This window comes from Amyelois transitella, chromosome 6, assembly GCF_032362555.1.
Source record: "Amyelois transitella isolate CPQ chromosome 6, ilAmyTran1.1, whole genome shotgun sequence".
NCBI classification, from domain to species: Eukaryota; Metazoa; Arthropoda; class Insecta; order Lepidoptera; family Pyralidae; genus Amyelois; species Amyelois transitella.
Window position 1 is genome coordinate 7489628 of NC_083509.1, and position 27849 is coordinate 7517476.

At 34.2% G+C, this 27849-nt stretch overlaps 2 protein-coding genes across 3 annotated transcripts; one reads left to right on the forward strand and one right to left on the reverse strand.

Moving 5' to 3' along the window:
- Positions 1–187: 187 nt before the first annotated feature.
- Positions 188–27789, forward strand: LOC106131309 (gamma-tubulin complex component 2). Of its 2 annotated transcripts, XM_060944849.1 has the most exons (16): positions 188–321; positions 409–576; positions 1109–1253; positions 1558–1744; positions 2237–2532; positions 2882–3010; positions 3304–3477; positions 3728–3905; positions 4146–4434; positions 5138–5253; positions 5579–5750; positions 6104–6272; positions 22411–22554; positions 23763–23840; positions 24857–25023; positions 25400–27789. In XM_060944849.1, exons 1-16 carry the CDS (start codon positions 251–253, stop codon positions 25491–25493), a joined length of 2577 nt encoding a protein of 858 aa, XP_060800832.1. In that variant the 5' UTR covers positions 188–250; the 3' UTR covers positions 25494–27789. The 2 variants fall into 2 exon arrangements, with proteins under 2 accessions (XP_060800832.1, XP_060800833.1); XM_060944850.1 differs by lacking the exon at positions 23763–23840.
- On the reverse strand, positions 9248–21439 carry LOC106131308 (transient receptor potential cation channel protein painless). Its single transcript, XM_013330371.2, has 2 exons — positions 21303–21439; positions 9248–12297 (listed from the first exon to the last, which is right to left on the reverse strand). The coding sequence occupies exon 2, from the start codon at positions 12275–12277 to the stop codon at positions 9440–9442; it is 2838 nt and encodes a 945-aa protein (XP_013185825.2). The 5' UTR covers positions 12278–12297; positions 21303–21439; the 3' UTR covers positions 9248–9439.
- Positions 27790–27849: the final 60 nt, after the last annotated feature.

The following is a 27849-nucleotide window of genomic DNA, read 5'->3' on the forward strand; positions in this document are numbered from 1 at the left end:
AATGCCGAGGTGCGCAATAGACTCACGAGTCATAACTTTGTCACGTTGGCCACGCTCCTGCACATTCTTTTTATTTATATATCTGTCGTCTCAGACAATATAAAAAAGAAATCTGACTTTGACGTACTATGTTTTTAAAAACGCTGTCAACTGTCAACACTGTCAAGTCAACAATCGTCAATTTAGTTGTCAAAACAGATGAAGCTTTCGCAGAGTTCCTTAAACAATTTTTTGAATTTTGGTTAAATAAATGTATCAAAACTGGATTTTACCGCGAGATAAAATGCAAAGTACTATCAAGGAACTGCTTGATGCTCTAGGGTAAATTAAATTTGTTCATTATCAGACTTATCATAAGTGCAGACTTAGTTTTTAGTCAATGGCAATTAATTTTATTTCTTTTTGCAGATGTAATTTAGATATTGATACAGTTTTGGACTACATGCAGAATGACGCCAACTACTGCAATAGCAATCTCACATCTAAACAAGTAAATGAATACGCTCAAAGATTAGCGCTAAAGGCAACAAATGCCAAGACATTTCTCAAAAAGTATGAAGATTTGAAAAGCCGCAAGTAAGTAGCATAGTTATGGTGCTTGGCCATCGCAAAAATGTCAGTGACAATATAAGATACAAATATAAAATCATGCTTCTTTCCCAGAGGGGCCGGCAAAGACTCCTTCTTGTCACTGACCACAATACCTGTATACTTCTTTCACTTCAGCTACATTCGTAACTCTCTTCATGCAAGCTTGTCGGTTTCGGGTACTCTTGACCTGATTTTTCGCCAGAGCATCTATGCTTTATAAATATATAGATAAAGCTTTATTAAATTTGACATAATTTTTTTAAGGCAATATGCTTAACCTGTCACTATTTAAATCTCAATTCCAACTATATATTTTGGCCCTACAGTCTTTTCAAGACTGTTGGCTGGTTAGGGATATTGATGGAATAATATTGATGTATGTATTAATTTCAAGACTTTAAATAGTTGTAGGAGTATAATCACCATACAATCTAGTGAGCATACATCATAAAATTTATTACACTTATTCATGTTGGTCTTCATAAGTTCACTGCATTTTTTCAATGAATATTTTCAGCACTGACAATCTATATGACATTATTTTGTTATTCTACAAGTTGGTTCATGATGATAAGAAATCGAAAATCAACAAACCAAAAGTTGCTCCGAAGCCTATATTGGGTGACAACAAACATCAAATCACTAAAGATGATCTTCCACAGGTACATTTTTCAAATAAATTTTCCTATTTCACCTATCTTTTTACATGAAAAACGATACATTTAGGCGGTGGGCTAGGAACGTGAACCTGAACCAGAAATACTATCTGAATCTTAATCATAAAGCCATATAACTGCAAGTATCTTTTTGAGACTATTAGCTCTAGGGGATATTGACATGCTACAGTATGTATGTATGATAAACAAAATTGTAGCTTCTATTTTGTAATAATAAGCCTCAAACTTTCTTTGGGGCTAGCTTCAATCAAAAATACTGATCATCATAATTATTCCCAATTCATTTCAGATTAAAGATAAGTTACTTAAAGCTGTTGATGAAAGCAAAAAGCTTGTGATGAAGTCATTTGAAGAAAAGGAAACCAAGATCCGGCCTAATTGGTACAGCAGTTTGGATTTACCAAACTGGCAGAAGGAGCATCCATCTATGTCTTGGGACTTTCCTAAAGAACCTTTACCAATAAATGGTAACCTAGGTGAGGAACCAAAGAATTCAAAATAATATAAGACTATAGAAGTGGTATGTCCAGAATACCATGTTCTGTTTATCTTGCACCTAAGTTCTAAAATTCATGACACTTCTCTTCTCTGATGATTTTCTGTGGTTTATAAATATAGCATTCCTGTTGTCTTCTTTTATTCTGAATTATATGTAAGGGACACACATACCATGTTAACATTATGTCATTGTTTGTACCTGTGTAAATAACCTGGGAGGGATTTATGTAAATCACTATTTATGTATATCAATATTTGGAAGATAAATCTCTTGCAAGAAGATTCCAAAATACTAAATATTTTTGAAATGGGATTACTTACTGTAAATTCATGAAATTTAAATTTTTTGTAGTAATAGTTAGTTTTTTTCTTTAATCTTTTATCTATCAATACTGCACACTGCACAGATGACCACCAGCACATTCGACGAATGTCTTAATATATTATTAAAGACTATTTTGATTTTTCAGCTGGTATACCAATAGATTCTCAAGAGAACATCATGATAGACGAGCTTCTATATCTTTTTTCTGGTGTCCCTGGCAACTTTATTGTCCACCAACCTGTGAAAGATACTTTTGACCCGCGGACATTCATCATATCTGATGATTTAGATGATGCTCTTAAGCAGATAGTCGAACAGATGTTGCCTCTTGCTTCCAATTATTCTATAGTGAGGAGGTTTCTGGAGCATTGTGATATGTGGTCAGGTCAGGTCTTGCACGCATTGGTGGCTGCTATCGAAGTACTTCTCAAGGATTATTATGTAAGTATGATAATAAATGCTGATCTGTGTCCTTGTCTGATGTCTGAGTAAAGCATAAAATTTATTGTCAACATGCTAAACCAATTTTTATTTTTTCTGCACACTTATAATTAATTACTTTCAAAATATGCCTGTATTGATCGGACAACGTATTACTGTATCTTGAATTCTTTTATACCCATTGTGGCATTATCCGTTGATGGCGGTTACAATAGAAATCATCAATTAATCTTCAACTGGTTGGCTTATGGGTCAAAGTGAATATCATGTATAAATAGTGTGTTAACTTTTTACCTGAATATGACGAAGCAAAAAGGAGGGTTATGATTTTGATCTGTATGTATTTCAGACAATGATAGCCCAGTTAGAAACAGAGCAAATGGCTGGGGCACTGTCTCTTCAGAAACTGTGGTACTTTGTGTTGCCTACCATGCATACAATGCAAGTTCTTGCCGCTATAGTCACCAACATTGGAAAGGTAAGCTTTATTATTAATCCACAAGAAATCATCTTATCTAAATGAGTCGTTAAAAATTAAAGACCGAAAGTGACACTATGACTATCATATCTATTACTTGGGGCAGGACTTTCATTATCTTATACTGGAGCATATATTTGACAAAACATTATTATCTATCTGTATTAAAGAAAAACCATAATAATTATGTTCCAGCATTTTCAAACTTGCTTTTCTTAGGTGATCAGCTAGCAACCTGTCACTATCTCTGAATCTTATTTTCTATAGTACTTAATTAATTGCTCTGTCTACAGAGCGAACTTCGTGGAGGCGCGGTACTGACGGTGCTTCATGATAAGACTAACACGTTAATGGGGGACGCAAGAGCACAAGAAATATCCCTGTTTCTAACGGAACGGGCCAGCAGACCTTACCTCGCCATTTTGGATCAATGGATACATAAAGGAACAATTGTTGATCCGTTTCAGGTAATATTTCTGTAATATTTTAGAAAACCTTTTGATAACAAAAATAATTATAAAATAAACCAAGCTATAAGCCAGTGTACTTATCTCACACAAAATATGTAAAGTACAGACTGCTGTACAGAACAGGATAAAAATATAAGCAGGCCAAAAAAGAGACATATTATAATTGTGTTCATACCTATCTATTTCTGAATGGAATATTTTTCTTATTCAGATTGTATGGCTTTATTATTATAATTTTGATATTCAGGAATTCATGATTGAAGACAACGAGCTGATTAACAAGGAGGAGCTGCCCGTGGACTACTCGGCTGATTACTGGGAGAAACGCTACAGCGTGCAGAAGGATCGCGTGCCCAAATTCTTGGAGAAATTCACTGATATCATTCTGAGGACTGGGAAGTACCTGAATGTTATTAGCCAATGTGGTGAGTATTAATGTCTTCCTACATGGAGTTTGGCTCTTGTTGTCTGTATGATGGTATTACAAATTGTAACTGAAATTCGTTTGTAAGTACATTAAGAAATATTTTATCAAAAATTTTTGGTAATTTTTTTAATATTACGTTTTCTGGAATATTTGTCTTGATTATGGTTATTGCGGTTTTCACAGATTTATAGTGATAAGTCTAACTTCGACACTGATTTATAATTTTTGTAATTTTCAGGTAAATCAATTTCCAAAACGAACACAGAAGAAATCAAATACTCTCTAAGGGAACAAAACTACGGTGCCATAATTCAAAAGGCGTATGCCTTTGCAAGCAAATCTCTACTAGAGTTACTTCTGAAGGAGTATGATCTCATGGGGCGGTTGAAATCCGTCAAGAATTACTTCCTGATGAGTCAGGGAGACTTCATAGTTCAGTTCATGGACGCCACAGAACAAGAGCTGTCGAAGAAAATTGATGATATTATACCGTCGAAGCTGGAGTCTTTACTGGGTCTTTGTTTAAGGTAAGACAGACTAAAATATTACTGAAGTGTATGTGTTCGATTTTGGTTTTGAATCGTATTGTACAAGACTTCTTCATAGCTATAGTCCCAGCTGCATCTTCACCACCAGGGAGCCCACGGTAAGCCTTTCACCATGGATCCTGGATAGGGTGTGTCAGGTTTTTACACTAAGCGTCTCCCGTCTGACCTCCATAACCTTTGCAGGGGTAACCTAAACCGTATTGGATCATATGGTTACACATCCAGTTGCGTGAATATAGGTTTCCTCACGACGTTTCCGTGTGTAAACGGTGAGGCCGTTAGAACATTGGTTAGAAATCAAACTAATGTACATAAATTCGAATGTAGTCATTGGTACATGGCCACTGTGGGATTGGAACCGGTGCCTTTATGCGCAATACGCGTTTTACCGATTGGACCACCAACGCTCAAATCGTTTGAAAGACTGATTAATGCTATTTATTGCACTTGTGTATTTATTATGTGGAATTTAAACTAGATTTCTATACTAAAGTCATGACTAGTTATTACTGGTTTATTTTTAGGGTTTCTCATGTTACTACTATACATCTTTTTTGTTCTGTCTGTTTCTGTTTATCGGTGCCTGTCCGCCTAAGGAGAGAAACAACACACTTCCCACACCTTCTTATCTACAATATTTTTGGAAGGAGTATAATAATTTCATATTTATAACTTGTTTCAGGCTTTCGGCAGCTAGTCACGATCCGTACAATGAGGATATGAGGGTCGAGCTCTTGCCATATGATTTACAATTCCAAATGTTCAAAATTTTGTCCATTGAGACAGAAGAAGAGAAAGGTAAGAAATTATGGAAGTGAAATCATTTTAAATCTATCAATTGTGCTTCTATTGGTACCATTTAAATATATAATAAACATGACAAAAATTGTAATTAAAGAAAATAAATAAACAAATAAAGTGAAAAGGACCTTAAATTGTGTTTCGTCTTAAATAGGATCCATAGATAAATACATATATATTTTAATCAGTTAAGTGTAAGTGATTAAAAAATATATCTATTGGTGTTATAGAACCTTTCAAGTGATTGGCCCTTATTTCAGAAATATAATTACATGAACAGATTAAAAATAAACATTCATGAAATATTTGTTTATTTTTTCAGAATACAAACAGAACAAAGATTGCCCGCCGTTGACTGGTATCGAGACGTTTTCCTTTGGAATGGAAGTAAAATGGCCAGTTTCACTCATTCTCAACCACAAAGCTATCGCGTGCTACCAAATGATATTCAGACATCTGTTCTACTGCAAACACGTAGAGAGATTACTGTGCAGGTCAGTTATTTTTAATTCCATATTGAAATATATTTCTTTGACATGAACATTAAATGGCTGGTACTTATCACTGAATAGCTTTGAAAATTACCATCTATATCCATCTTCATACTTCACGAAATTTTAAATGGAAAGGTTCAGTGGTTTTGACGTGAAAGATTCACAAAAAAACAAAAACACATGAATTTATAATATAATTACTCGACCACCATATTAATTTACGACACCAAAAACTTTGTGTGGTGTTCTATTTATCGGTTTCTCGCCCGATAAAATTTTGCTGTACATTGGGGAAATCAATGTTAATTATTGATGATGAAAATACGAATTGTATAATTTAAATCTTTTTTTAGAGTATGGCTGTACAACAAAGTGGTGAAACGTTTCTCCGAAGCGCGCCAATACGCCGACGCGTTCGCCCTCAGACAACGCATGTTGAGCTGCATCCAACACCTGCAGTACTACATGTGCGTGGAGGTCATCGAACCTTCCTGGTGCCAGCTGATACAGAGCCTAGACAAGGTAAGTGATTTTTAAATATACACATAGCATGTCTTTATCTGTTACGGAGTAGTTAGCCGCTAGACTTGCTTTGGAGCCATTGTCTAGCTTGATGGTTCTTATGAACAGATGTAGTGACAGGTTGCTAGCCTATAACTTTAAACAAGAATCTTAAATTTATGAGCTCAGATTGTAAAAGCCGATCAAAAGAATAAGCTTTTCTTTGGTTTTTACAATCTGAGTAAAGAGAATAGCTGCGACATGCACTATTTTTTCGTCGCTGTCAGACCAGCATGGAAGCTTGCACTAGGTCAACATGCAATCCCATAGTCGCCTCTAACGACATCAACGGGAAAAATGGAGAGAATTACACATCTTTTTAGTCATTAGTCTAGTAGATGGGATGTAGTCTAAATAGACTGCGCCTTTGACCATGATCCTGGATTGGTAAGTCAGGTTTTTAAGGTTCCGTACCTAAAAGGTAAAAAAGGGACCTATTAGGTACTAAGCCTCTATCCGACTATCCATTTGTCTGTCTGTCACCGAGTGTATCATAAACCGTGAAGAAAGCTGAAATTTTCACAAATTATGGTCCCTCTACAAAAGATACTAAAAATTAAAAAGAAAAAATATTAAGGTTCCCACCTTATACAAAAAACGTGTTTCTTTCCTATTTTTTTTTGCTCTTATGCTCTAATCTTTTGCTTATATATTAACTTATGAATATAACTTTTAAAAATAAATTATTAAATATTAATAAAAATTTAATATTATAAATAATTATTAAAGGGCGGCTTCCATACAACTAGATTAATTTTTAAGGTCGTTACGTGCGCGTTTAATACCTATTTATAAATAAGTTTTAAGCATTTTTTTTCGATTTTAATAAACAGGTAGAAACGTTAATATTAAATATCTAAGTAACAAACATGATGATGGTACAGAACGCTTCGTGCTCAAGTTCGACTCGCACTTGGCTGGTTTTTTACACAAAGCGACTCCCGTCTTGCCTCCGTTCAGGGGAACCTTACCCATATTACATAATGGTCACACATTAACAAACTAACTCTGAAAAAACTGCATTAGGATTTGAACCTTGTGCGTCACGTTTTTAATTGTTATATTGACTAGACTCTTGCCCGCGACTTTTCTCCCGTCAGAATGCCCAGGAGTCAAAATGCCCTTTTTACCATACCATGAGTTTCGTGGAAAAATATAATACGCGTCTTTTATTTTAAACTAGCTGTTATAGCGAATTCATTGTTCGCCGTAAAAGTTCACGAAAAATCTTTCAGCCACCTTTTTCGCAATAAAAAGCAGCCTAAAATCTTTTTGGTCAACTCTTATCTCAGTTCAAAATTTAATCAAAATCGGTTTAGTGGTAAAGGCGTGAAAGAATAACAGACAGAGAGCCAGAATAACTTTCGTATTTATAATATTAATACGGATTTAAGAAACCGATTTTACTGATGACAAAATATGGGATGCTCAAGCGGGATTTCGAAAGGGAATGGGATGTACTGATCAGGTCTTTTCTTTGCGGTGCATAGCCGAAAAGTTTTTGGCCAAGAGTCAAAAAGTCTATTGCACATTCGTGGATTTGGAAAAGGCCTATGACAGAGTTGAGAGGAATGAATTGTGGTCAGCACTTTCTATGCATGGGGTGAGCAGTCTCTTGATACGAGCACTGAAATCCTTATATGAGGATTCGAGTGCTTGTGTCAGGATAAACGGAGCGCACACTGAGTGGTTTAAGATTGAGAAAGGTGTTAGGCAGGGATGTGTTGCGTCACCGTGGCTGTTCAACCTATTTATGGATAGTTGTTTGACAGATTTGAAAGAGTCTGAAAGTGGATTAAGGATGAATGAATTACTCGTCAAATGTCTGCTCTATGCCGACGATCAGGTTATACTGGCGTCATCAGCGGAGGAGTTACAGGAGATGGTAAACTGTATGCATGAAGCTTTTAAAGAGAAAGGAATGAAAGTGAACGTAAGTAAAACTAAAACACTGGTTTTTGAAATGGAGAAAGAAATGACAGCATGTAATATTTTGATTGGAGGAGAAAAAGTTGAGCAAGTGAAAGAGTTTGTATATCTAGGATCAAAGTTTACATCAGATGGCAAGTGTGATAGTGATATTGAAAGGAGAGTGAACGCGGGGAACATGGTGAATGGAGCTTTGCATGCCTTTATGAGCAGTCAGAAACTATCCAAAAAGGCTCGACTGGCTGTGCACAGGGGCGTGTTGGTCCCGACATTAATGTATGGGAGTGAAAGTTGGGTATGGCAAAAGAAGCACGAAAGCAGAATAAATGCAGTGGAAATGAGAGCGTTAAGGAGTATGTTGGGTGTGAAATTGAGTGACCGGATAAGGAACAGCGTGATAAGGGAATGTTGTGATGTGAAAGAAGATGTAGTTACAGGAATAGAAAAGGGTATGTTGAGATGGTTCGGTCATGTGGAGAGGATGAATGAAAACAGGTTGACTAAGCAGATATACAAGGAGAGTGTGGAGGGAAAGGTCGGGGTGGGAAGACCTAGACGAACATATCTTGATCAAATTAAGGACGTCCTGGTGAAGGGTCAGGTCAAAAGTGCCCGAAACCGCCGAGCTTGCATGAAGAGAGTTATGAATGTGGATGAAGCAAAGGAAGTATGCAGGGATCGTGGCAAGTGGAAAGAGGTAGTCTCTGCCTACCCCTCCGGGAAAGAGGCGTGAGTTTATGTTTGTATGTATGTATTTAAGAAACCGCATATGCGTTATGCGTATAGATTTATCACGACAAATCTAAAGGAAAAGAACTCAAAAAGGAACAGCGTTCGTATCCCAGAAGTTAATCAATCAGGTCTCAATCAAACAGAAATCTATCAGAAGTAAGGTTGGATAAACTGTAAATTCTGAAACAATCAACTAAGAAATTGTGTATCTTATAAATGGCCAATAAAATAAAATAACTTTTTGTATGAAACATTTTTATTCCATTGACAGCAGTCATAAATGTTAAGAAGCAAGAATAAATATTAAAATGCTTAGTTTAGTGGAATATCAATTACTTAATTAAATAACATTATAATAGACAACTTTACATTGAATTAAATGCCGTTTATTTATATATAATAATAATTATAGCATAAAATAACATAGCACAACACAAATGTTTTTAATAAAAGATGCACTTTTAGATTTAGTACTTCGATTCCAATATCTCTAACATTTTTTGCACTTTTTCTTTCATATCATCTATCTCGGCTTTGACAAACTCCTTCATCTCCTCGTACTCTGACACGTTTGTCTTCTTACTTATAACCAGCTTTGCATTCTTAACAATATTGCGCTCCAGTCTGTAGTTCTGACAGCGTTCAAAACAGCATCGGCCATTTTCAATATTTTCATAATCATCGCCGAACTTGCGCCCCGAATCCGGTTCAGGTATCTCAATTTTGTTATCTTGGTTCGGCTTTACCAGAATCTTGTACAGCGGCAAAAAATGTGGAAACAGCGTTATTCGTTTCGCAAAAGGCTTTAAACACAAAGTCTTCGGTTTTAAAAAGTAAAAATTATGCCAGTTCAGCGGTACGCAAGACCAGCATCGAGATGGTTGAGTGTATTCGTTAGCGTTGCCTAACAGTACGCTTTCAAAATAAGATATTAATTTGATCCTGGAGATATGACCTACTAATTCAGCATCAGCTCTAATAGCTTGAGTATCGCTGACAGCCAAACCATTCAGGAGGTTAAATAATACAATTGGAATCATAAATACGAACACAATAAAAATTATGTGACTTGTGACGGGGAATGTACTAAATTTTATAGAGCCTGCATCAAATTCACCCGTTAACATAACTATTGTCTTAAACAGGGATCTACCAGGATCTTCAAAAAAGTCTTCCTCTTCTTCATCCTTGCCTGTATCATTGGGATTAGGCGCTATTTGGTCCTCTTTTATTTCTTGTCTAAATAAAGTATAGAAACTTAATGCAAAAGCAATGATCAAAATACAGTACCATAGTAAGAATTTGAAAAAGTTCCATGAAACTGTTTTCAACATTACAATATTAGTAGACAATGTGGGAAATTGACCAATAAGTAAAACCAGTTCTGCAGATGATAATAAAATAGCAACAGCCGAGAGTTGTTGTTTTGTTGATTCTTGGGCTGAGTCGTAACACACTATCCATATTGTCACAAATATTAGTGCTACTTCCATCCAGTTTTCTATGCTTTGCAAATATCTTGTTGGGGATACCAATAGTTGAAAAAGTTCACGAATCACTAAAACAATAAGGCCAACAATAGCACCAACATGAGTGACGATATTCAGTAATTCAATAGAATCTGACTGTTTCTTTTCGACACCATATCCCAAAATAATATAAAGAATGAGAGATAACCAAAATAGTGAGTAAAATGTGATATTTCCATAGAATAAACAACTTATTCTTTGCCATTTTAGATATAAGAAACTTGTAATTACTGGATGTTTCAGAAGTGGTTTTAACTCCTCATTTCTTGTCATATATAACAAAGCATCCGTTTCTGGTGCAAGAATTGTATCGTATTCTTTAACATTATTGTTAGAGGTTTTAATTAATGGGGTATTTAATTCATTTTCAAATGAGTTATTTGGATACACCAAGAAGCTGTATTTCATGTGAATCTCGTAATCGTCATCGCTTGGTCGTTCGCCATTAGTAGTGATACACTCATCTAAATAAGTTTCCAGTGTTTTTGCATTAATATCAGCCAACGGTGGCTCATTAAATTGATTTCTTAAGCCAATGCATGCTCCTTTTCTCAGTAAATCTAAAACTGTATCACTGTCACCATTTCTGGCGGCATAGTGTAATGCTGTGTTATTCTTTATGTCCAAATGATTGACGTCGATATTAATTTTAGGGTGTTTCAGTAACAAATCCAAACATACTTTAAAATCTGATTTCGGATTTTTATGGTAGGATCTCATACCTTTTATAGTTATTTGAATAAGCGATTCTCCATTGATGGGGTCAAATAAAGTTGAATCATTGTCTATAAACATTTTTAGTATTTTCGAAAAGCCATTTTGGCAAGCAATAGCCACAGGGCGACTATTATTTCCCGAAAATGTAACATTGGGATCTGCACCATAAGTAAGCAAAGTTTCAACTACTTTTTCAAATCCCTTTTCTACGGCGAATTGTAGCATGGTGTGCATACCATTGTTAGAAGTAAACGCAGATCTGTGTTCATTTTTACTTACTAATTTACGGAAATCGCGTATGAAGTTTTCTTCCTCGTGTCTGTGAAGGTATGAAAACAATTTGTCACTGTCAATTTGTTCTATTGATTCTGTATTGGCATCAAACTTTGCCAAGAGATGTGGAAATGCTTCTTTCAAAAAGTGACGTGCAGTCTTGCCTCTTCTGTCTTTGTATGTATCTAAATCAATTGGATCTTTGGAGTAATCCAAAATAGAAGTGATCACTCTTTCCAGACCCTGTTTGGCAGCTGAATAAATGGGAGTGATACCTTTCAAATCTGGGGAGTTAACGTTGCAGCCAGCTTTGACAAGTAGTTCCACCATATCTTCATACAAAGCTAATTCTTGATCACGATCCTCCAAGTCTTCTATCTTTTTTATCGCCTTTAGCAAAGCTGTATTTCCTTTGCATTTGGTATTTACATCAATTCTGTCATCTTCTAAAAGTAATTTCAATGCTTCAATATTACCACTGTCCACGGCGAAATGAATCGGAGCAGCACCATGGGTTTCGTTGATATTATTCACTTGAACCTGATGTTGTAATAATAGCTTCACAAAATTTTCTTTGTTCGGTTCGGAAACAGCTATTTCGAGACAGGTTTTGTAGTCTGGATATTGATAAACATATTCGAGGTCAACGTCGTTGATGAGTTTCTTGAATGTCAAAAAGTCGTTTGTCCGGAGAGCTGTTCTTAATTGTACTTGGGGGTCCGCTCCGAACAGAGAGCCGCCTCGTGACAGCCGATTGGTGTTCATCTCGTAACTGTCCCGCGTCATGTTGCACGCTGAACTGGCATCTGGAAATAGAGTAAACAACATTTATATTTGGAACAATTACCAATTTCCTCAATAAGACAATTGTCCTAGCGTACTATATCCCTGATTGTAGAATTTATTTTTCAATTGAATTTAATTAACGTATCTAACTGGCTATGTAATTGTATAGTTCTTGGTATAACAGAGGTATTTTTCTATTAAGGAATGCGTATTCAATCTTCTTAATACAAAATACTGTTAAATCAGTAAGCAAACATGTTGATTTCATTAGAAACGCTAAACGATCGTATAAACATTCGTGTGAAACAGCCATGATTGGCATCTAGTACGCGTTCACCGTTATCTACATGTTAATCTGTACGCCAAGTTAACTCTTATTTTACTGTTTACCATTGAACTATGGTTTTATCAGATGCAACTAATTTTATTTTAACTCCTGTTATTTATATTGTTTTTAATCCATCGTTTCTAGCGTTTGCCACTGCTATCTTGTCTTAGGAGTGAGAAAGACAGGTACTTAGCACGGAGCGCATGCCATTTCAGGGAAACCTAACACAGCTCAAAATATATCTTTTATACCGTGAGTAGGTGCTACAAAAATATGGCATGAATATTCTTATAGTAAGTCGTAGTAAGTAATTCTTATAATAAATGGCCCAATCTGTTTAAGATTGGGCCATTTATTATGTCGTTTCATTTAATGAGTTCTTTCCACACTTCTTAACAACCAGCAGCGCGTCTTAGTAGTAGTCGTAATGAAGGGGCAATTATTCCAAATTTCTCTCGGCGCCATAAAATTAATGCAGCGCGCGTGTTACATGCCCAGGTCAAGTCTAGGAAAATTATTATAATTGGGCCGATTTTCGTTCTCTATTATAGTAATCTTAATTGAAACCTTCCATACACACGCTGTCATACAAATGTGTACTTTTTACTCTTATCGTACGTTATGGAATCGATTGAAGTTACCAGTTTACAACTCCCCAATTTGTGCATTTTATTGCAGCGTAATTGTTGTTCGAAACAGTGATGAATCGGCGGAATGCCGACTGTTGTTTGTGTTTTGTTAGTTCTGGCTGATATCTTGATATTTTAATTTAATCATTAACCTTAAAATCATGTATTCTGACAACCGTTATCATTTAATTTGTAAAGGCATCAGCACAACTAAGCAGCTTCTCTATCCATATACTATAATTTGAGTAATGTTCTCGTAAAGGTGTAAAATGGTTTTAAAATGTTTAACTATGTTTATCAGCGTGATAAGGGAATGTTGTGATGTGAAGAAAGAAGATTTAGTAACAAGAATAGAAAAGGGTTTTTTTAAATGGTTTGGTGATGTGGAGAGGATGAATGAAAGCAGGTTGACTAAGCAAATATACAAGGAGAGTGTGCAATGGAAAGGCCTAGACGATCTTATCGATGGTATCTTGATCAAATTAAGGACGTCCTGGCAAAAGGTCAGCTCAAGAGTACCCGCAACCAAGCTTGCATAAAGATAGTTATGAATGAGGACGAAGCAAAAGAAGTATGCAGAGATCGTGACAAGTGGAAAGATGTAGTCTCTGCTTACCCCGGCAAAAGGTGTTATTTTATGTATGTAACTATGTTAATATACTCGTACGTGTATATTTAATTTAATACTGTTGGATTGTCCGCATATCTAACTCTAAAGTAAATAAAATATACAACGTAGTTTTCTGTTTGCCGTTTATGTGCGTACATATTGTCCAGTCTACTGTTTAATTCTCGCCTGTCGGATTAGTTAGGACAATGTTTATCTTCGGTTTTACTTTGAATAAATCGTGACTAAGCGATGCCTTGAGCGTTACTCATTTTGGATCTTCAATTTAAAATGTAACATCATACAAAATCATTAAATAGGTATAAAACTCATAATATAATAATAAAGTTTGCGATCCTCTAGCAACCGCAATTTTGTGATCGAAATTAGAACATAAACTTAATATGAAGAACGTAGATAATGTATGTTTTTGTCACTTTACCCCAAAAACAAACTACCTATGAGAATACACGGCAATCGTCTAGAATACTAGGCTATAGAAACCAATTTTTAAAGTATGTACAATAAAAATATTGTACTCTTTTCATGCAACGAAAATAAAGCTAAAAACTGACAATAAGATCAAAGAGACGAAAAGAGGGCGTTCCAACTAAAGTAAACAATAGCAACATGCGCCCATTGGAATGAGGCAATGAAATCCATCACATGTCTCAGTGATAATTTTTCTTATTTTATGAAAAATTATAAAATAGAAATACTATTTCTCTATAATTGTGATTTAACAAACGTTGCCTTCAAATACTGTATTTATTGGCGCACTCTACCAGGACAAAGACAAATAAGTTAAATTCAAACAATATCACTAAACAACTCGTATATACGAGTATATAATGTACAAAGGAAAATGTTAACAACTTTTATACACATCACGTTATTAAATATTTTGAATAAATGTTCTTGATAAAATGAGTACCTACATATAGTTATGCTGATATGTATAGTACCTATACTTCTAGCTACAAATATTTAAAAACGTCAAACGTTTTAATAAAATTGAAAATGGAAATGTAACAATTTGAGGATTATATTTTAATGCAAGTTCAAAAAAAAAAGATCCTAATAGAAGTGATCACTCTAAATGATCTATAGATACCATATTATACACACATTAATCATGTTTTGCTTTTTAAATCGGACACCGACCTTTAACTCAATAAATTGGTTCCTTTCAATCTGGTTTATCTGTACGAAATCATAAAACCTTTTCACTATGACTATGTTGAGTTTTATTTGCATATTTTAAAGTGCGCGTTGTACTTGACATTTATAAGACATTTAAAATACCTGGCCATGGTGTCTTCATGGGGTGTCACTGTATACTTTGCCATGGATAGACCATATAATTCCATCGACATTATGCTTATAATTTTCAAATTATTAGAAAATATGTTAGCTATGTTAGCATAGCAACGATATATTTTCTAATTTCATTTTAATATTTGCTATTGTGTAAGGTATATCGATATGTATCGATGTCTGTAGGAATTTTAGCTTTAAATATCACATATATTCTCGAAAGGACATCGGCGGAAGGATGTTAAAAGCAAAACAAGTCGAAGATCATCGCCCCAGGGCCGATCTAAAAAGAGATTGCAAATAATACGTTTAGAGGAATGGCTTCGTCATTAGTCGAACTTACACCAGATAAAATGTTCCTCTTTATGAGTGGAAAATTTACAGCTTTCAAAAATGAATTTACTTCAAAATTTTTATAATTCTGAGAATAGAAAGTAGGTAGGTATTATATTATTCGTTCACATTTATCTATCAGTAACTCCCATCGCACTCGTATTGTACTTACATTTGTGTATTTATCCAAAGTGTCAGAGAATTTGATTCATATGCTAAACGTAGCGCAGCTGGGCTTGCTTGCCAAAGATTTACAAATACTTTTGTTATGTTGATCTTTTACGAGAGAAAATTATTCGTTGTTACGCGTTGAGTATTACTAATAACAAAGTGGAAATGACACGAGACATTGTTTCATAGTTCCGAACTTCAAAAAACACAGGAACCTTGTCGTCACCGATGTCTGCTTGTTTGGAAGACTTTAAGAATAAACATATAAGTAAAAATAAAGAACACATACAGTCAACCAGTAAGTAAGTGAAGAAAATAAATGAACGTTGACCATTCACCTGATATTCAAAATAGGAAAAACACATATTTAAGAACATTTCACAAAAAATACATTAAATCACACCTCTTTTCCAGAGGGATAAAGACTATATTGCCATATTTACCCAATCCAACTAGCCGTAGCAATAAGGAGGTTCCACTTGCCACGATCTCTGTACAGTTTGTTTCACATTATCCACTTTCTACATTCATTGCAATTTGCACTAAGGAAATGAAGTTGTGCCATGCGGCCGTAAAAATCGAAAATTCGACAAATTGAAGTTAAAACAAGAACCACAGACTGCGTATGGAAGTTAAACTCAACACTCAACCATGACTTTTGTTAATTTTTCCGTAGTCACACTAGCAAAAGTCTAATACACTCCTGACCAGCAATGTTGACAGACAAATTACCTAAAACTCATTATGCTAATAACGATAAGCTCTTGTAAGAAAAAATCCTAATGGTTATTAATTGATAGCTATTCTCTAAATTGAAATACAAACATTTTTTCTGGAGAAAGTCAAACAAATAAATAGTGAACAGCTAGCCTTTCAATATAACAACTTTAAATAGGTATATTTGAATATCATTCTTAATGGGATTGTGATCTCCAATCGGTGCAGCAATTAGCCACATCCGTTGTTTCTCAATATGTTTTACTGTGTTTTGTCCATGGGTTTATCTGCACGCTACCAGTTTGGCTCCAATTCAAACTAATTGACGGTCACGCCCCCATACACTGGTAAAATGAGTACTATGAACGCTTTCAAACTGAATTAAATAATCTTCGACTTGATTACGTATTCGTGATTTTTTGATTAAATGAAACTACCGTTTTGAATATAAAAAAAATTATCCTATTTTTTATGTACCTACCTTTGTTCCAAGCATCTCAGAGATTCAGCTATTTAAATCTTATTAAATAGCCTTAATAACACAATATTAACATAAAAAAATTAAGTTAAACGAGTTGTTTGTGAGTAATTTTCTTAACAAGTGGTACATCCTCATCGTAGTAAAACTTGTTATTTAATTAATTTGTATTATTACCATACCTTGTTTTTTTTTTTTACTTTTTGTCATTTAGATTTTAATTTTAATACCAACATCTCTTGTCTGGTTGAATGGGCACAATAACATTAACTTTGTAGGTAAATAATAAAATGACTTTCACTGTAACTATATAGTTTTCAAGAATATTCCAGATCAAAGATTTAATCGCCGCTTTTATCCAATTGACTATATACGTTGATTCATAAAATCGATTCGATCCGAGTCTTACTGTCTTATTACAAGCCATTCGGCAAACCACCAGTGTGCATTACCATTGAGATATGGAAGGGACGTGACCAATAAGCTCGTTTGAGAGGAAGAACTTTCCATGTGGCGTACATCGCTGATGTACCGATATGAGACCAGAATAAGCGTAGTAAATTGGCTTCGTTGCCACATATCCGGTGCTTGACCAACTAAGAATGCTTATACTTGAAAGCCTTCCGTTCCGCACACGACATTTCAATTCGGTACTTGTTTCGTTATACGATGGCTCTACGCTTTTTGTCAACATTGTGCTTAATTTACTTTGACCCAAAATAGAGATTTTTTGTGCATTCTTAGTACCTACATCATTTGACGATTTGTCTGTTCAAATTTATATCTCTCCTTATGACTCACGTGTTCATATCGTATTCCAAATTAACCGAAGGAAATGAATAAATTGGTGTACTTTTAATGAGGCTAGTACCAATGAACTCTGCATCAAGTGCTTAATAGCCCATAAAGTTTCGCGCAACACTCCAAATCATTTTACAACACCCTAAAGTGCTGGTAGGCGTTCTCGAGTTTCTATTTCGAATCGCTGGACCGGTGCGGCTCACTCCGGTTGTGATTAACTGTTTTTGCACTGAACATTGCTACTTCTGTAAGAAATCAAGTAGGGTACTTTCTGTTTGTTCCGCACGTTGCATCTCTAACGAATTCTCCGCCGCCGTCTCACTTGCATCTTCTTTTTGCAGTTTCGAATGTCGTGTCTGACCTTGGTACTGTGTTGTTTAACTTTAATTCCTTTTTGTGACAAACATTTATTTTATATTAAGTCATATTGCTTTCTTTTCACTATAGTATTTGCAATTATATATTTATTTTACAACGTCGTGTAGTGTCGTGAGTAAACATTAAATTCTCCGTAATGGAAACATGCATGCCTATTGTTATCCAATCACAGCTACTGTCTCTCATTACGTGGTGACAAATGCGGTTAAATACTTGCTTGAGTGTAACTTAACATAACACAGAGTCATATTTCAAATTGTACTCGTAAAGCTAATGTTTGACACTTCTAAATGTCGATATCTGTAACTACTTTGCCATTACGTTACAAGGTGATAAATATTGTCACAAATTAGGGATATCCATTTTTGGAATACCGTTCATCGGAGCTCATATGGTCACTGATAATTTTATTCGTGAGTGGAAGTTAAAGTGAGTAGTAAAGGCGAGTGTGTGCAAATCAGAGGTCCATAAATGGCGCGCCTTGGCGACGGCTTATGTGGGTGTACTTTGCTTAATGTCGTTATTATGCGTCAATAGTTGCAATGTTTGTCTGGAGATGACTCAAGACGAGTTATTACGATGGAAATATAACTGCCCATTAAAAATAATTTATAACACACATGCCCTTTATGACCCATTTCAATCAAATGAAACCGAGTGACCGTTTTTGCCAATATACCGTGTGGTTGCTATTCCAATGAAAGTGTTTAAAAGTAACGCTATTTTTTAACAAATTTATTTGTCAAAAGCGGGGTTCAAAAAGATCAAGATCATTACTGTTATTTCCTTTCGCTTATTCTGATGCAAAGAGCTACATAATCGCTGCGGTAGGTACATCATAATTGTCCCAACTGTTTTTCACGGTTGCATTCTCCCGTGGAAGGACCAATAGTTTGGCCCTTTATCCTGAAAGTGAGGTTAGCTAAACCTTTTTTACATTCATTATATGGAACCAGAATGAATCAAATGAACTATAGCAAGTTATTATATCTATGCTAGTATGAGGGTAATGCATATAAGCTAGGCTTACTTAAATACATAAGAACAAATCACATTATTTTAGCCTATATCCCTAATTTATTTTCTCAAATGAATATAACACCATTGTTTATTTATGCCGCTATTTAGGAGTATTAATTTATTGACTGGAATTAAACGTTTGTGAGCCATAAACACTCCGCTAAATTTACTTACGACGGATTTTCCGTTCTTAAAAATTATAGAAAGATACGAGTACGAGCACGATAGAGCGTGAGAATGCATACTTTATTTGCTTTACACTACCAAAGGTCCCAAAATTAATGATTTTCCTATGATGGCACGCCGCCGTACCAAAGCAGAGGTCGCATAAGGGCATTGCATGTCTGTCATACCATTATTCAATATTCCGAGAAGAGTTTATATTTACATCATTCGCCTCGTCGATGCCGATGTGATTAACTCACGCATTAATTGGAGATATAAGATTAATTTATATTGAAATTTAATTCTGGAAGTTATTTTCACTAGTATATGATAAGCATAATGAATCTGCCATGCGCTTTCTAAATTTGATAATAGTCAGCATTAAATAAGCAGTAGTTACGTATATTTATCCCTACAAATAATATTGGTATTTAGTAAAATATCTCAGAGCATTTTATTATGTATAATTTTATTTGTGCAGAGAAAATCATTTCTTAGCCATGGGAATACTGGAAATTCAACCAACGGTAGATCTAAATCATCACATTATGTGTTATATAATGTGATGATTTCAATCTACCGTAGGTTGGGACCCAGTAAGTAAATAAAAGACCTGTTTACAATCCGATTACTAATTAAAACGAAAATAAAAACAAGCCGATTAATATGAAACACATATTAATCGGTTTGTTTTTTTTTTTTCAGCAATCGTTCAGCTCGTAAAGTCAATAACATGATATCTGATGATTTCGACCTAATATTGAAATCACTAAAATACCTACATGGCATGTTATTTACAGACAAATGCAAGTATAAAGGTTATTTGAAATATAACAGAATTGCCATGTTCGTGTTTTCTTCTATCCATAGAGAACGGAAATATTTCTAGAGGTGATACAGAACCTAGTCTAACCAGTTCTAGGCAATATCTGACTAGCTATTAAACCTGTGAATGAACAATAAGACTACGTAAAATGTTTTTTTTAAAGTAATTTTAGGCATAAAACCAAGACTAGAAATGCTGTCATAAAGCAAAGATTTACTAGGAATTATGTGATGAAAATCGCATTACTTATACTTATTCTTGTTTGATTTTCTTTTTATTACGAATTACATTTTAAATTGGATCATTTGTAATCCATTGTCTGTTTTTGTAGTTTTTTGAACATACATTATTCAAATTCTCTTACTAAATGTACCATCATCAACAGAAAATACTGTCATCCACGCCACTTTATCAATTACACTTGCATTGCCTCTAACAAAACTTCCGTTACCATGTGTACGAATGGACTAACCGGCCCACATGTCCTATAGTATCATAATAAAGATGACGTCATTACCCTCGACCTTGTTCATCTGAAATGATCGTTTTTTGAATATTTACATTGCATTTTTAATAATGCGACGCACTAGTTTTGTAAAGTACTCTATTTGTCAAACTTTTGATTGAACAACATATTTTCTTTTTATACAAATTGAGATAAATTAACTTTGTTATCTAAAACCGTTGAAAATTATCCAATTGTTAATGACAACTATTGTTACATTCCTTTATCACCATGGTCAAACAATTTTTGAAAGACATTATTTAGCTCATTACTGCTACTGCGCCCAAAGTTACTAGAGGTGCGATAAGTGATTGAACGTTTTAGTTATTATATCTGTTGTTATCTATTTCTACGTTTATATTTATTTTGATTTCGATGTAGTTAAGCGATAACTTAGGTTTTCTTGATCAGGGCGTGTCGGATATTGGGATAATTAAAATTACGAATTGCACTCATCATGCAAAATCTCATCACTTTACCTAGGTAGGTATATCCGTTTTACGCTGAAAATTTGAAAAACTTATTTCGTCCAAATATTAATGTTCAAAGAAACCAAAGTTTATGTTTTATATTTAAATAACTTTAAATTGAATTCGACTTTATTTTTCGAGTGATTGATATGAATTCCAGTTTCTCTATATGTATACCAAATCAAAGTGTCATTCATATTTACGTTGCTTGTTGACCATGTTTCATCTTATTTTTTCCACTTTTACAACATATATTCCAATTATTTTGCACACAAATTACCTGAATATTATCACAAACAATTTCACACGTTCACAAGCACTTGTTCACTGTACAGCATTGGTCGGGCCTACGAGCCACCATTCGACAGCGCGGTCGCCGATCGTATTGAGGCGGTGCGCGGACGCAGGCGTGGGAGAGGCCACGGTCGCATCGCTGATCCTGCACTAATTAAATACAGCCATTTGTTGAATGTGCAATGTTGGTTTGCGTTTTGTATGGATTTCAACATTTATTACCATTAATTTAACACCTTATACAAGAAAATTTGCAAATGTCTTTGTCAGATTCAAAAGTGTGTAGGTAAGATTTTTTTGATAAAGTAAAGGCTTTTTGCTGTAGGCGGAGCTCTTACAATTTGTAGGCGTACGCTTCTTGCCCGAATTCACGTCACAAGGCTGAATTAGTCATTGCTATAGCATTTTTTACTGGTCTGTAAACAGTGGATGTTTGAAATAATTGCAAGAGTCTTAGCTTTGATGAACTTCCATCTCTTACTTAGACAAATGCATTGCTAATTTTTCTTTAAATATTACAAACAATTATGGTTAACTGAATTCAGAGTTGTTAATCTACCTAATAGAATTTAATGCGGGCGCAATCAATAATGCTGGCGTCAGCGTCTTACTCATGTTTTCAGCTAAATAATTTCATACTACTTACATCAAAATTTAGAGCATTAGTGGTCAAACGGTTAAGGTTTTAAAAATTGAAGTGCACTGGTACAAATCCTACCGCGGCTTTTGACCAATCCCCCTGTTTGAGTAAACTTAAGATTAACTAACGTAGGTAGCTCTTACGGTTAGCGTGAGGAAACTTGCATATTCTGACAACTGGATGTGTAACCTAAAAAGGTTCTCCTGTAAAAAATGCGGAGGTCAGGCGGTGGGATTTCGTAATAAACTGACTTGAATCCAGGATGGTTGTCATATGCGAAACTCTGCAACTGTCCAGTGGTGAGAAGCCAAGGGATTAACGTCAGAATTATGTTCATGACTTTAAACCAAATGTTTTTTTACAAAAATATCTTATTCGAATATTTGTATGCATACCAGATCACTCACAGATGTGGATTGTAGGTATCTTTATCTAGCATATGACACATTCCCAGGTAAACAACGTGGACGAGGTGCTGGAGCGGCACAATGACTTCCTGGAAGCCTGCTTGGGCGACTGCATGCTGACCAGGTCACAGCTGTTGAAGGCAGTCACCGCGCTCTGCCTCGTCTGCGTACAATTCTGCACGTTTATACAGGTAAATTTCGCTTTTCTGTTTGATTTTGAAGTAATATTTCATTCTTAGTCTAGTCCATTAGTCTTAGAAAAAAGACTAATAATGAAATGTTACTATATTATATGAAATATTTTAATAAATAATGCAAATAAAAAATAGACCATAATATACACCAAAAAGAAATCAAAAGGTCCTCCACTTAACTCCACTGACAGAAACTTCCTTTTATATATTATTAGAGTATGTCGACCCCCGAATGTCGTAAGAGGAAACTAAGAAAGTACTTATATGTATTTTTACACATGATTCAAGCTGAGCGTAAGTACATGGCCTTTCAGTCTTTTTAAGACTGGCTGTTGGCTCTGTTTACCCCGGATGTATGTATTACTCAAGCTGGTTTAGCTTCACCTGAATAGAAAATGCCAAATGTCAGAAATGTAATAATCTGAATCACCTACTCCAAGATTGTGGTCATAGGTAATCTCTTAAGACTTAAGAGAGAAAGAATCGTATGCGAAGATAAGAATTATTTTTAAAAATTTATTTTAAATTACTAAAATAAAAAGTGACACATAGAACACAATCGCGTGGACTATACAGAGGAACCCACGGAATGATTATCCTTTTCTAACGTAATTTTAATTGTTTCTATCTTCCTTTCTACTCCTTTGTGATAGAGTCCAGATTATTGCATGCAAATATTAATCCCTTCTTATTGTATATTTGGTGTTAAACATAATTAATATTCACATGAAGACATGGATGCAAACAACTTTCAACCGACCTTTGGTTTCTGTACTAGCCTTTGTTTTTCTGAATAGTACGACTACCTAGAAGTTCAACTGCTCATTCAAGATTATTTATAATATTCAAAAATATAGCATTGATAAGATATAAGTTTATTTTAAAATCCATTATTTATTAAACAGCCTTTTCTACATGCCTATTTATGCATGAGCTATAATAAATTATTATTTTCTGCAATATGTGTAGCGATATGTTTGTAGGCACAATATAAATCCTAAATCTAACCTATAATTCATATTATGTAATTAAATTTATTTAACCACTATTATATTTGTAGCACATTTCAGCGAATTTTATAAGTATACATTGTTATTTTATTATGATATTTTTTTACAAAACACGTTATCTGTAGTATTGTTTCTAAACATAATTTAATTTTGTATTTTCTTTTAACGCTACCAAAACACGTTAATTGGCAAAAGGAGATGCACAAGTACTTCGTGGACGCAGAGCTTAACAGTATGCTTGGATCGACCTATGACAGTTCAGACTATAGTGAGGTACTTAGACAACCAGAAGTTATCACTAGAGCACTTCCAGTACTCTGATCGAAGCACTAAATTTTTCAACTACACCTGTCTGATGTGAAAACGGCTTTATTTTGCCATAGGACAATTTCAACCAATCACAAGATGGTGATTTGTGACATTTTGAATTGCTATTTGTGATTGGGAATATTTTTGGAATTTCATAATTAAAACCGTGTTTACATTAGTTGGTTGGTAGTCATTACGTACACGTAACGCTTCCATATAGTATTTGTGAAGGAACAAACCAAAATCATCATGCTTTTTAATATTTTTTTTTCATGACTTTTCTGTTTTAGAATTCTATGGTGAGTATAACTACATATTATTTGTTTTTCGAATAATTGTATGAATAATTCACTTGTTATTGTTTTCATGTATTTAAATTAGTTACTCTCCTTCCATCATATTACTTTGATTTTAACAACTTGTTGCTTAACTTAGTAATAAAAAACGGTGAGGATATCATAATGTGTATTCTATAACTTCAATTTCACTTTCTTTAACTTGACCATGTACATATATACTTCTGACATTTGTTATATTGTTAACCTGTTACCAGTATAACAAAAATCAGAAACATCATCTAGTTCCAATTTGTTACATAGCCTCTTTAAGTTATTTATTCCTTAAGTTATTTTATTTCCATAGGTAAAGAATTGTTTAGTCTATCCGAACTTTACTGCAAGAACTGCCTATTCTTACTAATGTCATAAAATAATAATTTTATCTAAGCCCTACATAATATACTTTTTAAATATGTACCTACCCATGTTTTGTATAGCATAAATAAACCAAAATTCAAGCCAATCAGAAATTACTATTCTCGATCATGGCTTGAGCTACTTCAGGCTATGCGAATGATCAGAGAACCTGTCTTATCTTCCTCTCGTTCCTCCCTCTCCTCCCTCATCGTTTTTCGCATATTGTCCTTGGCATCTTCAGCCGTCGCGTTTCTTTTTTTAAAATCAAAATTGTCACGTGACCAGGGCGCTGGTTGCGGAGGTTCTACTGCGCTTGCGTCGTCGGATTCCTTCTCCCGCTCTGTGTCGCGGTACGGCCTCCGGTTCACCGCCGCTCTGCTGTCAGTCCTCGCGATCATAGACCAGATGGCCAGAGACAACAACACCAACAAACTACTCAATATATCCGCCAGGTATGTTATATTAACCTGTATTTGATTGGATTTCCAAAGTGGTCAGATACTAAATGAACTATTTTTCATTGGTATTACAAAGTTGAAGTTTCTCTGTAAAAATGAACTAATATAAGTACTTCAAAAACATAATGATATCGACAAAATAATTAATAATGATCATGTATTACTGTTATTGAATTATTTATTTTTAAGGGGCAAAAGTTTGCTTCATTGAAATGAGCTGTATCAATCAATACTCTTTCTTGTGATGGTTGACATGAGTTTATTGGGAATATAATCTCATGTCATTATTTTTCCTAGCGTTTTTTATTCAGTGTACTTATTCACTAGTTATTAAGATATTTGTATGTAAGGTCATTTTTAATGCTTTCAGGCTAAAATTCAACACTTACTACGACAAACAAAAGGAGATGATCTGCAATGACGACAACATTATGGGAAGCGAGAAGAAACCCGCGACCTCCTAGCACAGGGCGGCGCGGTCGCGCTCCAAACTCATCACCTCTGTGTGAACAGACCTTTATATCAAGTGCCACCATAATAACTTACATTATGTGCACACCTTTACTTTCTCGGTCGAAGTTGTAATACCTAGAATCGTAGAAATACTGCTAGTAACTGAAAGCCCACATCAATTCTTTTGCAAAATTCAGAAGGGAAAATCTACAAAGAGACGGAGAGGAAACGAAATATTTTGCAACTGTTTCTAATTGGCTTAGATTAGAAATAGGGGCCCTTAAATAGTTTTTTTTTTATTTATGGGTTTGAATTCCAGTTTGTTTGCTCTTTAGTGCAGGTAACTTACGAGTGGGTTATTTCAAAACTGGGTAAATTAGCATTAAAGTCTTTTTATATTTCCAATAAAATAGTATTAACGCCTAATAAAATGATAGATGTAAACGCGCTAAATAATCTTATTTAAAGAATCGACTAATTAATTTTTATATTAATCATTGAAGCTGCACCAAATTTAAATGGAAAAAAATTCAAGTAAAATTTCCGTAGAAATAAATGGTACTCTATGGAGTGTTGTTAGATTAAATGCAATCAAATTGAGTATTATAGGATAACTATGGTGCAACTACACTTTTGCATGTCCTATGTATTTGTTCTATCTATATAAACTTAGGCTTCTTATTGGTAGACAAAATTTTAAGTGGAGATCATTTGTTTACGTGCCGTATCTAATATAAATTATACAGTTACACTTCGAAGAAACAAAGTTCCTTTAATTCAAATAATAAAAAGAGTTAGATTACATATCTTGACTCTTATAAATTCAGTGACGTGAAAAGTTCCTTTTAGTGTTCAGATTGCCATTTTAGTGTCATATTATTCTGGAATCTTAATAAGTAATCTCGAGTGTTGTATTAACTATTACTGTATCTGAATGTACTCTTCATAATTGCATAGTAAACTTATTTAAGCTTAATAGGGATAAATAAAGATTACATACTGATTAATTACTGTTTGGGATAGATAGTGTTAAAAGAATTTACCAGTAAATGTTAGTCTGTATACTTTGTGATTGTTCAATCGATACTATCCGGCTTAGTACAAATTAAAATTACACGATTTTATCATTGATTAAACCTATATTTTCGTATACGCTTTATAATTTATGAGCACAACTAACACTTAATATACAATATAATTAATCACTTAAATTCCCGTTTAAAATCAATATTTTTGATAATAAAATGAAAATAAATAAATGAATAGTTATCCAAAAACGTATTTATATACAGCCATGTTTTATAGTAGGAACATTAATGTAAAACCGAAACCCTTGCCATATTTTAATAATATTAAAAATAAATTTCACGATCTTGTTTATGAAAATATACTTCCAATTAGTTTTAGTAGGAAATGGTTATCTTTCTTGTTTGACTTTTGTGACTAGACATAAGTAAGTGCGTGTGAAAATAAAGGTCTACAAAATTAAATTTAGATGAAGTGTATTCGAATAAGTATGCCCCAATTCCAAAAAAATACTTTTAATGTTGATATTTTTTACATTCGTTGTGATTGGCTGTGCATTAGCTAATAATGTTTTGGACAATAGTAATGTTTCCTTAGTGTTGATAAATTTGTTGTTGTAGTAGAGTGCCATCTTTCCAATTGTGTTGTTATTTTTAGGTCATAAATATGTTGGTTAATATTCACAGAGTTGACTGCTTTGCTCTGGAAAAAATTAAATAGTCCATGGTCCCGATTGCATTTTCATCTGTGAAATTTGAAAAACATTTTTAGAAAGATTATGTTTACCGACTTAGGGAAATGTGTTGTTTGTACGCTTTACAGGGTAGTAATACATGTCTCCTTTTTTAAATGGTAGTTTTGTATACGTCACAACGTTAAAATTGTCTGGAAGATTCTTATCTCGGATTTTAATTGTATCTAACAAAGTTCTTGCTTTCTAAGCAAGAACTTTGTTAGGACAGACTGGTAAGTATCGCAGGTCATACCCGAAATAACATTTTTATATTGTTTTTATGAATTTATTACCCACCTAATCATTATAATAAAGTAAAAAGACTCATGACAAGGGAAGTGCATGTTCGTTGTATGGTTCAAATGTAGTGTGGATGGATTTATGTATAATTTTCTCGTTTATTTTAATAAATACAATGTAGCGTCCTGATAATGAGCATATACACACACACGTGTATATGTTTTCAACATTAAATCTCAGTACATAGCTAACTAATGTAAATAAATGCCATCGTTATTTTTTTATTTCAATAAATTAATTAACAGCCATCCTGTTTTTTTTTATTTAGAGAAGGTACCATTAAAGGTGGAAAATATGAAGAACTCCTT